At 46.4% G+C, this 14,169-nt stretch overlaps 2 protein-coding genes across 4 annotated transcripts in view; one reads left to right on the forward strand and one right to left on the reverse strand.

The window, feature by feature from the left end:
* TMEM268 (transmembrane protein 268) overlaps positions 1-7,386 on the forward strand; it is a 46,196-nt gene extending 38,810 nt beyond the window's left edge. For all 3 annotated transcript variants that reach the window (XM_030817692.1, XM_030817695.1, XM_030817696.1), the window contains one exon: positions 7,193-7,386. In XM_030817692.1, the coding sequence (XP_030673552.1) occupies positions 7,193-7,384 (192 nt within the window). In that variant the 3' untranslated portion in view covers positions 7,385-7,386. The remainder of the gene's footprint in view (positions 1-7,192) is intronic.
* Positions 7,166-8,656, reverse strand: TEX53 (testis expressed 53). The gene is made up of 2 exons (XM_030817698.1): positions 8,523-8,656; positions 7,166-7,493 (listed from the first exon to the last, which is right to left on the reverse strand). The coding sequence occupies exons 1-2, from the start codon at positions 8,629-8,631 to the stop codon at positions 7,390-7,392; spliced, it is 213 nt and encodes a 70-aa protein (XP_030673558.1). The 5' UTR covers positions 8,632-8,656; the 3' UTR covers positions 7,166-7,389.
* Between the last annotated feature and the right edge of the window lie 5,513 nt (positions 8,657-14,169).

Genomic DNA, 14,169 nt, shown 5'->3' on the forward strand with positions numbered 1-14,169 from the left:
GGTGTTGTTCAGTTTGGTCTTGAACTCCTTAGTTCAGGTGATCCACCCACCTTGGCCTCCCAAAGTGCTGAGATAACAGGCATGAGCCACCATGCCTGGCCTGGGCCACCACACCCAGCCATAATTTTTTAGTTTTTTGTAGAGATGGGGTCTCATTATGTTGCCCAGGCTGGCCTTGAACTCCTGGAGTTGATCCTCCCACCTCAGCCTTCCAGAGTGTTGAGATTTCAGGCCTGAGCCACCATGCCCAGATGAGATATTCTTTAACAAGTTGAGAAAGTTTCCTCTCTATTCCTTGCTTACTGAGAGGAAATTAGCTTTCTTTTGATTAGTCATTGCATAGTATATCTTTGTTCATCCTTTTACTTTTGACCTCTTCACATTCTTATATTTAAGGTTTCACCCTTGTAGGCATGTAAGATTTGCTTTTTTGAAATAAGTTTTTTTCTAATTCAAAGTATTTACTATACTATATCTAATGTGTTTACTGATAGCTTGGATTTGAATGTACCATCTTACTAATAATTCTGTTGGTTTTTCTCTTAATGTGTTCTTTTCTTTTTTTCTGTCTTTTTTCCTTCTTTTGGATTAAGGTTGTTTGTTTTGGGTAATTTCTTCTTTATTAGCATATTAGCATACTTTTCTTTTAGTTCTTACCCTAGATTTAACAAGCATCCTTGACTTATTGAAGTGTATTATAAGTGATCACTTTTATCATTTCCTGGACAACCCAGCGACTATACAATTCTCTTTTTTTTTTTTGATACGGAGTCTCCCTCTGTGGCCCAGGCTAGAGTGCAGTGGCATAATCTTGGCTCACTGCAACCTCCGCCTCCCAGGTTCAGGCGATTCTCCCACCTCAGCCTCCTGAGTAGCTGGAATTACAAGTGTGCACCACCACACTCTGATGATTTTTGTATTTTTAGTAGAGACAGAGTTTCACTATGTTGTCCAGGCTCGTCTCGATCTCCTGACCTCAAGTGATCCACCTGCCTCAGCCTCCCAAAGTGCTGGGATTACAGGTAAGAGCCACCGTGCCTGGCCCCAACAACTATACAGTTCTTTCACCTTTCTACCTGTTACGGTAGTCTTGTCATGGATTTCAATTTTCTATGTATTTTAAGCCACAACAGACATTCTTATTGATGCTTTCTATAGTCAATATTCATTTGGATTTATTCACGTTTCTTTTTATTACTCTTTGTTACTTCTCTTTTATTACCCTTTGTTCCTTTCTGTATTTCTGTACATCTATTTTGGATCCTTCTTCTGGAACTAACTTTAGAATTTTTCTTCAATATAGTATCATATTTAGTGTAGTATATTTAGAAATACCTTTAGTATTTTCCTTTCAGTACAGATCTTATGGTGACAAATTCAATTTTTGTTTGCTGAGAAGTCTGTATTTTGTTTTTATTTTTGAAAGATATTTTTGGTAAGTAAGGAATTCTAGGTTAGTGCAGTTATTTTCTTTCAACCTTTTGAAGATGTCATTGGTTTCTGTTGTTTCTGTTGAGAAGTCATCTGTCAGCCCCATTGCTGCTCTTAACATTTTCTCTTTGCGTTGAGTTTTAGCAGTTATATTCTGATGTGCCTAGCTGTAGCTTTTAAAGTATTTTTCCTGCTTGTGCTTGTTCATAGCACATCTTGAATCTGTGACATGATATCTTTCATCACAGCGTTCACCCTCTTCTCTCTCATCTTGTTCAGGACCCTAATGATAAGTGTTAGACCTTTTCACTATATCTCTAAGACCCTTCTTGGTATTTTTGCATTCTTTTGGCTCTTTGTGATTCAGCCTGGATATTTTCTACTGACTCGTCTTCTCCATTAATCTTGCCTTCATTTGTGTTTAATCCTATCAATTGAGTTTTTTTGTTAACCCTATGCTTCATTTAAGAATCAATCCAGTTTCTAATTTCCTTTTCTTTTCTTTTTTTTTTTTTTTTAAGAGGCAGGGTCTTGCTCTGTTGCCCAGGCTGGAGTGCAGTAGCACCATCACAGCTCACTGCAGCCTTAAACTCCAGGGACCTAAGACTCCCAAGTAGCTAGGACTATAGGTAGCTGCCACCATGCCTGGCCAATTTTTAAATGTTTTGTAGAGACGGGGTTTTGCTGTGTTGCCCAGGCTGGTCTCGAACTTCTGGCCTCAAGTAATCCTCCTGCCTCTGCCTCCTAAAGCACTGGGATTACAGGTGTGAGCCACCATGCCCAGCCTGAGTTTTTAATTTCATCCATCATAATGTTCAGGTCTATAATTTTGTTTTTTTAAAAAATAGTTTCCAGTTCTCAAATGAAATTACCAATCTTGTCATCTATTCTCCTCAATATTTAATTGTACTGCTTTTAAAGTTCACGTCTACAAACTCTAATATCTGGTTCTTTTTTTTTCTTTTGCTTTTCAGTCAGTTGGTCTTATTTTTTGATATTCATGGTAATTTTTCATTAAATGCTAGACATTTTGAAAAATGAAAGATCGAAGAGATATACAAGGCTCTGGATCTTCCCTCAGACAGGATTTAGTTTTGCTTCTGGGAAAAGTAGGCTTGAGATAAACTTGACCCTGGGCTTTGTGAGAGCTAGTCTAGTTGTGATTAAACCTTACTCTCAGGTTGTAGCCCTTCAGGGGTTTTAGCTGAAAACGTGTGTGTGTGTGTGTGTGTGTGTGTATGTATGTGTGTGTGTGTGTATATATATATATATATACACACACATATTAAACCAGGACTCCTCTTTCATAGTGAGTCCTAAACCTCCAATTATTGTTACCCCAAGCTGTGAGACCTTTTTTTTTGAGACAAAGTCTTGCTCTGTCTCCCAGGCTGGAGTGCAGTGGCACGATCTTGGCTCACTGCAAGCTCCGCCTCTCGAGTCCACTCCATTCTCCTGCCTCAGCCTCTCCAGTAGCTGGGACTACAGGCGCCTGCCACCACACCCGGCTAATTTTTTGTATTTTTAGTAGAGATGGGGTTTCACTGTGTTAGCCAGTATGGTCTCTACCTCCTGACCTCGTGATCCACCCGCCTCGGCCTCCCAAAGTGCTGGGATTACAGGCGTGAGCCCCCGCGCCCGGCCGCTCTGAGACTTCTGAAAGCTCTACTCAACTTTTCAGCTACTTGGACTCTGCTTAGGACTCAGCAGGTGCCTCGAGGGGATAAGAAGGCTTCGTTGCTGATCTCCTCTCTCTGTACTTGTCTCTTCAGCATCTTGGCCCCTCATGTCCTGACTATGTTGATATCTCTCGGATGCATTCAAACACATTTAAGAAAAAAGAACAATTGCTTTTAAACTGCTGTCAGCAGGAGGGTTGGTCTGATACAAGCAAGTTTGCCATGATCAGAAGTAAATCCAGCTGTGGCTTCCATGATTATTTTTATTGTTATTATTTGAAAATCCTTCAGAGAAAGATGTCACCCTGTAGCTGAGAGCCCTTTAAAAAAGTCACAGGATGGAGGCTTCTTTGCATCCCTTCTGTGAAGGAGTTTCTAAATTATCAAAGCAGGAAGTGACATTTAAGGAGCATCTTTTGTGTGTAAAGTACCTGCTATAGTTGTTGCGGAAAGCAGTCCAAGAAATAAGGAACATGGGGTTTGCTGGGGAAGGAAAGTGGGACCTTGGCGTGGGACGAGGTGAGGAATGCATAGGACAAGGGGAATCTGGGTAAGAGGGTGGGTCCAGGGGATACAGTATGCGAATGGGCAGTGGAAAAGGACTCTGGACATGAGGTCCGGGAAGGTGAACTGTATCTTCACTCAACGGATGCCAGTGGGGTCTCATCCCATGGGGAAGAGGTGCCACGATGCAGTGAGCTGACAACTCCACACACATATGGTAAGCCCCTCTGCCTCCTTCCGGCTATAGTTCTTTTACCTTTTCCTGCTAAATATTGCCAACCTTTTTAATATGGTCATCTGGATGTCCCATAGGCTCCTCCAGCTTGGAATAGCCCAAAATTAAGTGATCTGCTGTGTGTTGTCAACTTGGCCTAAATACCACAAGGACCTCATTCCCTAGAATCTTCTTTCCTGTATGGTTCTGAGTTAGAATTGGCCAGCTTTGCCTGAGAAATATGACTCAAGGTCCTCTTCTTCATCCTTACTGCTGCTGCCCTACTTTAGGCCTGTAGCACTGTCTGTCCTGATCGCCTAGGCAGTCGCTTAATTTGTTTTGTTTTGTTTTGGTAGAGATGGGGTCTTGCAGTGTTGCCCAGGCTGATCTCAAACTCCTGGCTGCAAGTGATCCTCCTGCCTCTGCCTCCCGTAGTTCTGGGGCCACAGACATAAGCCCAGCCTCTTAATTTGATTTCTGCATTAGTCATGATCCACTTGGGAGACAGAAACCACATAACAATTTGAATATGAGAAGTTTAATATAAGTACTAACTAGAAGAGGGGATTGGAGTAATGAAGGAGTGGTAAGAAGTCAGGAGAGCTTTAAAGAATATAGAGAATAATGGACATAAGGAGCAGCCAGCACCCCTAAAACTAAGAAAGAACACCCCCAGGCTCTATCCCCACCTGAGATCCAGATCTTGCTGGGAAGGGCATGGCTGTGGCTCACAATGGCAGAGAAGTCTGGGAGAATGTTCTAGAAATCTGCCCTTGGGTGCCAGGGAAAGCTGTCATGGAACAGTGTCTGCTTAGAGGCACACCTATTTGTGGGGCACACTAGGAAAAACTGCTAGTTGCAAAGTGCTACTGACCACCATCCTCTGCGGGATTCCTGTTCTGGAAAAGTTGCCTGCACTGCGGGAGGGTGATGTTGGAGAAGCTGTGAGGTCTGCAGCTGTGAGCTCTGTGCCGTTAAGATAAGCCCAGCACAACCAGGGCGGAAGGCCCCTTCCTCCTCCAATGTCTCTAGCTCCCACTCCTGACAGAGCCTAGCATTGCACCAACTACCAAAAGAAAAATCTTTAAAGGGCCAGCTCCATTTTTGAAGAGCAGGCGATGAACAGTCAATTTGGGGTCCAGAGCAATAACTGAATGTCATTCTACCATTATCGAGGGGCCGCATAACCAAGTGGTTAAGAGTGTGGACTCTGCAGCTGGGTTTTCTTGAGTTCAGGTCTTAGCTCTGGCACTTAATGTGAATTAGTGTAAACCTTAAAAGATTTATTTAACCTGTGTCTCAGTTCCCTAATCTGTAAAATCAGGTAGTAACAGTTCTAACCTTGTTGGGTTATTGTGCTGATTGGGTTGATGTTTATGAAGCACTTAGAAGAGGATCTGGCACAGAGTAAGCAAGGGACCAGACTGTCTATTGCGATTACTATTACACTCAAATCGTGGTGGTATGCACCTGTAGTCCCAGCTACTTGGGAGGCTGAGGCAGGAGAATCACTTGAACCCGAGAGGTGGAGGTTGCAGTGCGCTGAGATCGTGCCACTGCACTCCAGCCTTGGATGACAGAGCGAGACTCTGTCTCAAAAAAAAAAAAAAAAAAAAAAAAAATCCATCCCTCAAATTGTAGCCAGGATGGGCTTTTCATTGAAGGTATGAATTTTACTCCACAATGCCATGGCATAGACATATTCCTTTATTCTTCTCTTTTCTGAGGCGGGGAAGGCACAAGGAGTGCTAACTAATAAGTTGTCTTCTGCAGGGTGCAGTGGCTCACGCCTGTAATCCCAGCACTTTGGGAGGTCGAGGTGGGCAGATCACCTGAGGTCAGGAGTTTAAGACCAGCCTGACCAAAATGGCAAAACCCTGTCTCTACTAAAAATACAAAAATTAGCTGGATGTGGTGGCACCTTCCTGTAGCTACTTCGGAGGCTGAGGCAGGAGAATCCTTGAACCTGGGAGGTGGAGGTTGCAGCCAGCCAAGATCATACCACTGCCCTCCAGGCTGGGTGACAGAGCAAGACTCCGTCTCGGACAAACAAACAAACAAACAAAATAGTGTTGTCTTCCAACTCTCCTTGTTTGTTATGGTCTGAATGTTAATGTTCCCCCAAATTCATGTGTTGAAATCTTAACTCCCAAGGTGATGGTATAAGAATTGTGGTCTTTGGGAGGTTTAGGAGGATTAGGTCATGAGAGCAGAGCCCTCATGATTGAGATTAGTACCCGTATGAAAGAGCCTGAGAGAGACCCCTCACCCCTTCTGCTATGTGAGAACACAGCGAGAAGCGCCCTCTATGAGGAACAGGCCCTCACCAGACACTGATTCTGCTGGAGGCTCGATCTTGGATTTCCCAGCCTCCAAAACCGTGAGAAATAAACTTCTGTTGTTTGTAAGTCACCCAGTTTTGGTATTTTCGTTTAGTAGTCTGAACAGACTAAGGCACTGTTCATAATACAAAAGTCAGAAATCAGGCTGTGTCACTTTTTTGCTTAAAACTCACCTGTGGCTTCCCATTATTTTCGAGATAGAGTTCAGCTCCCTTTCCCTGGATACAAAGCTCTTGATGCTCTGCCCACTTCATCTCCCACCAAACCCTGGCTCAGGTTTTCACTTGAGTCATTCCAGACTTGGTACTTTGCTACCCTCACGCCCTCCCAGGTCGTGTCCCTATTTTCCAACTTTGCTGATTGTATTCCCTCCTTCTGGAATGTCATCCCTTCTCCTTTTAGCTAACTCCTCTTCAACCTTCAGAAAACTCAAGCACCACCTCCTCCAGGAAGCCTTCCATGAATCCCCAAGTCAGTTGCAAAATGCTCCTTTGTCATTTTGCTCTCCAAGTTTTTGCCCTGTTATGTCAGAGTGATACACATCTGTGCCTGGCTCCCTGGCTAATGTGGAAACCATGTGGGGTCTTCTGCATATTACTCACAGTTGCATGCTCTGTGTTTCAGCACCAACAGTGCTGCGTATCTGCACTGGCTATGCATTGCATAACTCTAGGGCTGCTGCTTGTAGAGTTTTTCACAACATGCCATGCTGTTCCCTATGGCCCTGAGCGTCAAATGGAGTTGCACAGTAGGTGAGCAGAATTGTGCCCTGAAGCTCTGGACGTTTATGACAGTGGCCTGTTATACAAACTGGCCTCTCCTAATATAGCACTTCCTTGTTAGGTTAGTTAGGAGTGACTGAAACAAATGTGTTAATGTGTTAAAATGACAAAACCACATTTCTTTCCAAGAGGTGCCAGGGTCTAATTGCTCCATGTTCTTGGGAATCTCAGAGGTAGGGCTGGCAAAGGGGGAAGTAGGAGAGACACTTCCTCTGATGTGACCAAGGACTTTAATTGCAGGCAGCTCCGCCCACGGTGGCTTTTTCAGAAGCTGGAGTGACTCTTGATGGTGGCACAGGGATAGCTCAGACGTCTTCTCCTCCTGCAGGGGAGTTTCTGAATCAGTCTTCATGGCTCCTGTCCACTGCCCTCTTCCTCATGGAAGCCCAGCAGCTGTGCAGCCTCAGGGACCACGTGGGGGCCGCTGGCTAGAATGCTCATGGCCTCCTAAGGGTGCACGCCTTGAGCATCATGCGGTTGTCATAGGGGAGGCGTGGATGTCTGTTTGGTACAGCACTGTGGAGAGAATTTGTGTTCAGATCTGAAAGAACAGAGGAATAAACTTATCCTGGGTAAAGGCTTTGAGTGATGTGTGTATAACCTATCTTGGCCCTACTCCACTCGGAGACTCCTCAAATCATTCATGGCTGTAAAAATAAAAGTTTGCTTGTATGAGCTAAGAATGATCTCAAGCTGGGTAAAGCAATGGAGATTTTAGAGTTTACTCATTACCTCAGCGTGGCCCAGCTGATCCTAATACACATCCACAGATATCATTTGTTGAATGTCTTTTTTTTTTTTTTTTTTTGAGATGGAGTCTCGCTCTGTCGCTCAGGCTGGAGTGCAGTGGCGCGATCTCGGTTCACTGCAAGCTCCGCCTCTGGGTTCACCCCATTCTCCTGCCTCAGCCTCCCGAGTAGCTGGGACTACAGGCGCCCACCATCATGCCTGGCTAATTTTTTGTATTTTTAGTAGAGACGGGGTTTCACCGTGTTAGCTAGGATGGTCTGGATCTGCTGACCTCGTGATCTGCCCGCCTCGGTCTCCCAAAGTGCTGGGATTACAGGCGTGAGCCACAGCGCCCGGCCTTGTTGAATGTCTTCTTTGTGTGGGGCCATATGCATTCATTTATACATGGTGCCTCCCTTCATCCTCCTAACAGCCTGCACAGTGGGCAATATATTATTGTTATCCTCATTTTGGAGAGAAGGATGCTGAGGCTTAGGGACGGTCGGCGACATGCCCACACTCAGTAAGCAGCTGAGGCAGAGTTTAAACTACCATCTAATAAAGTACCACAAACTCAGTGAGAAATTAAATAAATCAAACTGCCATGGACTACTAAAGCCAGTGATTTCAACGAATATCTACTACCTAATAACTTATCTCTAATAACTGATAGAGTCTTTAGGCTGTGTTGTTACAGGCTTGAGTAACTATGCCCTTTCCACTCTCCCAGAAGGCTGAAAGAAATCTGACCATGTCCCAGCAGGAGGTGGCGGGGAGGCCGAGGCGCAGAGAATCATTCAGGTGTTCCTGACACTATCACACACCCGGGTCTGGAACCTACTGAAGGACCGTGGATGATGCTGTTGGAACGTTCTTGGATTGTGAAAGCCAACAGTGGTAGAAGACCCCTCGCTGGCCTTGCGGCAACAACAGAAGATCTTGGACCCCATGTTTTGGTGGGCGGTGGGAGGAGGAAAGGGCACAGGGGCTCCTGGCTCTGCAGCTCCAATCCCAGAAGCCCATTGTTATTGAAGCGCTGGGTCATAGTGGGCCCTTCCCCTCTCTCTGACCTGCTGTAGCTCCCTGTGGCCAGCAGTTCCAGGCCCACCTGCCTGGGCCCACCACTCTGAGAGCCAGTCTTTCCTCAACTGTGCACGTTTCTCCTACCTGTGGAAAGGGCGTGGAGCCTCCACTCTGCCAGTCTTTACCTGTAGCGTTGCCTTCTTGAACCACAGATGTTGGGGACCTGGCACAGTTCTCTGGGCAGTGTCGTTTTCTAGATGAACTGAAGACTGTAGCTGAAAAACGTGAATCTCTTCTTTGCCAGGTCCTACGGCAGCGGAACCCCAGGAGATGCGGCAGCCCACACAGACAAGCTCGTGTTTAAGCGTCAGATTTGCCCTCTCTCTAGGTGTATGTGTGCTCTTGGGTTGGTTCTGTAATCTCTTTGTGCCTCACTTTATTTTATTTATTTATTTATTTGTTTATTTATTTGTTTGTTTGTTTATTTATTTTTTGAGACAAGGTCTTGCTTTGTAGCCCAGGCAGGAGTGAAGTGGCATAATCATAGCTCACTGCAGCCTCGAACTCCTAGGCTCAAGTGATCCTCCTGCCTCCGCTTCCTGAGTAGCTGGGACTACAGGTGTGTGACACCACATTTGGCTAATTTTTTTTTTTTTTACTTTTTAGTGTCTCCGCTTCCTGAGTAGCTGGGAGTACAGGTGTGTGACACCACATTTGGCTAATTTTTTTTTTTTTTTTTTTTTTACTTTTTGTAAAAAAATGGGATTTTGCTATTCTGCCCAGGCTGGTCTTAAATTCTTGGCCTCAAGAGATCCTCCTGCCTCGGACTCCCAAAGTGCCAGAATTACAGGCATGAGTCACTTTGCCCAGCCACTGGCCTTCCTTTCTTATCTGGAAAATGGGAACAGTAATACCACCTTGGAGTAATGAGTGTTTAATTGTCTGTAAACTGGCCGCTCTGATGGGAGGTGCCCCAAAGTGCTTTCTGTGCTCATTGTCTTCCCATATGGTTTGTTGGCTCCATTATTCCAGCTGGGCCCAGGTCCCACAGGAGCGTGATTATGAAGCCCAGCTTTGCTGGTCCCAGTCCTGGCACTGCCACTAACTTGCTGTGTGGCTTTGGGCTAGCCCATACTGAGGCCCCCCGCGTCTGCAACAGGAAGTCAGTGGGCTGCATCATCTATCTTTCCAAGGATTCTCCCAGCTCTGATGACTGAAGGTTGTAAGTCTATCTTATTCCCAACCTCCTTTCTCTTTTCCAGGCTCTGGCCATCTGCTTTTGCTCCCCTTTCTCTGTGGCCAAAGCCCTACTCTGGAAATTTCCATCATTGGTTGTCGTGTGTCGGTCACAGCACACTGGGTTCACTCCATGGCCTCATCCTTGGGTAGTGACTTCCCACCCGTCCAGTGCTCCTCTCCAGCCTCAGTCACCAGCATCTCCTCCTTGGATTATTGCAATGACTCCTAAGCATCAGCATTAAGCATCAACACAGATGAATCTTCCTCCTACAGACATTAGATCATTTCACACCGCTGCCCAGAACCTCCCAGTGGCTTCCAGTATCATGTAGAATAAAAGAAAAGTCTTTCCCTGGGCTTCTCTTGAAAAAAACTCATAATCTAACCATTTATCCACTTGTCCCTCACTGTCTCCTGCCACTTTACCCTTAACCCCATTCCCGCCGCACCAAACACACAACTGTTTGCATTTCTGCCGGAATGCTCTTCCCCTGGAGATCCACAGACTCATTCTCTCACCTGTTTCAAGCCTTTGCTTAAAGAACACTTTATCTTTTTTTTTTTTTTGAAATGGAGTATCACTCTATTGCCCAGGCTGGAGGGCACTGGGGCGATCTCAGCTCACTAACCTCTGCCTTCGGGGTTCAGGCGATTCTCGTTCCTTAGCCTCCTGAGTAGCTGGGATTACAGGTGCGCACCACCATGTCCGGCTAATTTTTGTGTTTTTAGTAGAGACGGGGTTTCACCATGTTGGCCAGGCTGGTCTCAAACTCCTGACCTCAGGAAATCTGCCCGCCTTGGCCTCCCAAGTTGCAAGGATTACAGGCGTGAGCCACCATGCCCGGCCATAAACACTTTTTCTAGTGAGGCCTTCTCTAGCCTATTTACTCTGTTTAATTCTCTCTGTTTATTCCCTGTTTAAGCCTCCTGCCCGCTCCCAGCACTCTCTACTTCCCTTCCCCACCTCATGCTTCTCTGCAGCCCTTGTCATGTTCAGAAGTAGCCTAGAATTTATTTATGTGCACGTATTCACTTTCCCATTAGTAAACCCAGGAAGGCAGGAGTCTCCTGTGTTCACTGCTCCGTCCCCAGGGCAGGGTGTAGGACAGGTGGTTAACAGCGTTTATGGCATGGTTGGATGAACCTGTATGTATCTCACTGTGGTCCAGGGGCCAAGCAGGTGCTGTCACCAGGGAGCAGCAAGGAATGTCACAACCAGTAGGACACCACCTGCCTCACCCACCTGCCAAGCTGATTGATGGCTTTATGGATGACTTACAGGGTTGCTTTTGGCTGCCTTCTGGTGGGACCACCTCTCTTCCCCACCCTCTCCATCCCAAACGTGCTTTTCCTCTTCTCATGTTTCCTATTTTGGGGACAGGTACCACTATTCATTTTGTGTCTGCAGCTAGAAATGGGGCACCCCTTACCTCCCCTCCGCTCACATTCATCAAGGCCTTTTGAATCTATCCCATAAATGTCTCCATTGTCACCCACCCTCCGTTCCCATTGTCCTCACCGCTAGTGCCTCCTGCGTTTGGATCCTGACCACTGCTTTCCCACTAGCCTCTCTGGTGGCTCATCTGCAACCAGAAGATCTGCCCCTGGTGCAAATCCTGTTAGGTCACTCCTCCTCTGCCTTAACCCCTCAGTGGCTCCCCTGTTCTGCTGCTCGAACTTGTCTGAGGATCTGCCCCTGTCGACTTTGCCAGCTCTGTTCATTCCAACTCAGTCACTACCCTTTGGCCATAGGAGCCGCTGGCTGTGCTCCAGACTTTTTCTTACTGTTCCATCCCTGTGCCTCTGCACAAGCTGAAGCCTGCACCTCCGTGTCCTCTCCTCATTACACTTGAAGACAGCTCAGGTGTCACTTCCTTCAAGAAGCCATAATTTTTTTTTTTTTTTTTTTTGAGACAGAATCTCACTGTGTCACCCAGGCTGGAGTGCAGTGGTGCGATCTTGGCTCACTGCAACCATCCTACACCCTTTGGGCTTAAGCAATTCTTTTGCCTCAGCCTCCTGAGTAGCTGGGATTATAGGTGCACACCATCACACCCAACTAATTTTTGTATTTTTAGTAGAGACAGAGTTGCGCCATGTTGGTCAGGCTGGTCTTGAATTCCCGATCTCAAGTGATCTGCCTGCCTCTGTCTCCCAAGTTGCTGGGATTACAGGTGTGAGCCACCATGCCCAGCCAGGAAGCCATCTCTTAAACCTGGGATGAATTGAGGCATTTCCTTTGTGGTTCCCTTGTCCCCTGGGCTTCCCTGTGTCCTGGACCTGACTGTCATTCCAGTGTCTGCCTAAACCACAGTGGATGCTCAGTAATATTTGTTGAATGGACTGGATTTTCACTGCCTGTTTATTTGCCTACAAAAAATCAGTGATTAAAAAAATTTGTTCAGCATATACCTTTTGAGGACCTACTGGTGCCAAACACTGACTGCGGTGCTGGGGATACTGCTGTGGACAAGAGCAACAGAGCCTCACTCTCGAGGAGGTAGGGGTGGGTCCAGCCCACCTTCGGGTCCCAGGATGCAGCACGGGGCTGTGTGCAGAGTGCATATGCTCTCCGTACTGATTGAATAAATATAGGAACATTGGCTGACTGTTGGACAACAGTACGCTCAATCCTTCACCCCATTCTCCCTTCCATGAACAGGCTTTCTTTTTTTTCTTTAATCTCAGAAGGTTATGGGAATAGAAACAGCCATGGTGTCAAGAATACTGACATTCATTGAGCATTTGGGCAGGTCCTTTGACATTGCTGAGCTCATTTCATTTTCCTCTCCACCTTGCAAGGCAGGACTTTGTCTGATTTTCCAGATGGAGGGAATTGAGCCTAAGAAAGGTGACTTGCTCAGGTGTGGCAGCCAAGAGGAACAGCTGGTATTTTAATGTAGTTTTATCTGAAGCCAGAGTTTATTTTGTCTATACAATTGCAGAATGAGATGTTCAGAACCACCTTGGCCTCCAAGAGTTGATAGGAAGTGGTTTTTAAATGGCAAGGCTCCATCTGAAGCCTGGCAGAACAGCATAACAGTTAAGAGCACACTCCTTTTTAACTTAGATGGACTTCAGTTCCTAATTCCTGTTGCACCTTGCTGTGTAATTTCGGGCCTTTTAGCCTCCTTGAACCTCAGTTTTCCAGTCTGTACAATGGTATGGTGAAACCTACCCGCAGAATGCCATTTTAAGGATTTGGTGACATAAAGATGTCAAGTGCTTTGCAGGGTATGCGGCACACAGTACGTGTTTAATATCACTGAGATGCTGGCTGGGACAGAGTGGGGTGTGGTGTTTCTTGCATTACCAGTACCCGTCTCTAGAGGGAAGCAGGAGCCAAAGAAAAGGGCCCTTGGGCTGTCCCCAGTGGGCTGTGAGTTTCAGGTCTCTAGGGACCCCACAGCACTTTGATCAGAATAAGAAAGATCAGTGAGGTCAAACAGGAAGTCGTCTGGAGATAGGAGAGCCCTTAGGAGTCTTTCAGCACAGCAGGGGAGACTGGGACCCAGAGACAGAGAAACAGTGGGGTCAAGGCGAATAAGGGGGTGCTTCTTGTAGCAAAGTGAATAGGTGCCCAGGAGTGGCGGGGACATTTTCTGTTTTAGTACAGAAAAATTACTCCCTCTTACCCTTAGGTCTAACCTAAGCTGCAGCTGGCAGAGTGGACAGGAGGCTGTCTGTGATGTCACAGAGTGAGGGAACTGGGGAATATTGGGGACAGTGGGGTTTGGATTGAACCATAAAGGCAGGGAGGAGGGAGGACATATGCTGAACCCCTCCCCAGCAGTCCATCCCTTTGTCCACCATGCCGTAACGGCCACTGTGCCTATCAGGTCGGCTGGAATGGTTCTGCCTCACGTGTCTCTTACCCCTTTTGGATTAGTAGGCTAGCCAGGTGTGCTCTTCTTCGGGGGCTGCTAGAGGAAGACACAGCAAGCCCCACTGTGAAAACACATTTCTAAGCCCCTGTTAGTGTCCTATCTGCTATGTTTTCATTGGCCAAGCAAGTCACATGACAATTTAGTTCCTTCTCCGCAGGAGGGGGATGTTGGTGAATTCCCGACTGCTGCCGCCTCCTCTCCTGTCCTGGCATCTGTGCTATTGTGGCAGAAACCAGCCCCAGAGTGGGCTGCAGATTCTCCCAGTGTGATTAGATGGGGCCCACCCAGGTAATTGTGAATTATCTCAAGGTCGCTGATTAGCAACCTTAATTGTATCTT

This window comes from Nomascus leucogenys, chromosome 8 (genome assembly GCF_006542625.1).
Source record: "Nomascus leucogenys isolate Asia chromosome 8, Asia_NLE_v1, whole genome shotgun sequence".
Taxonomy (NCBI): Eukaryota; Metazoa; Chordata; class Mammalia; order Primates; family Hylobatidae; genus Nomascus; species Nomascus leucogenys.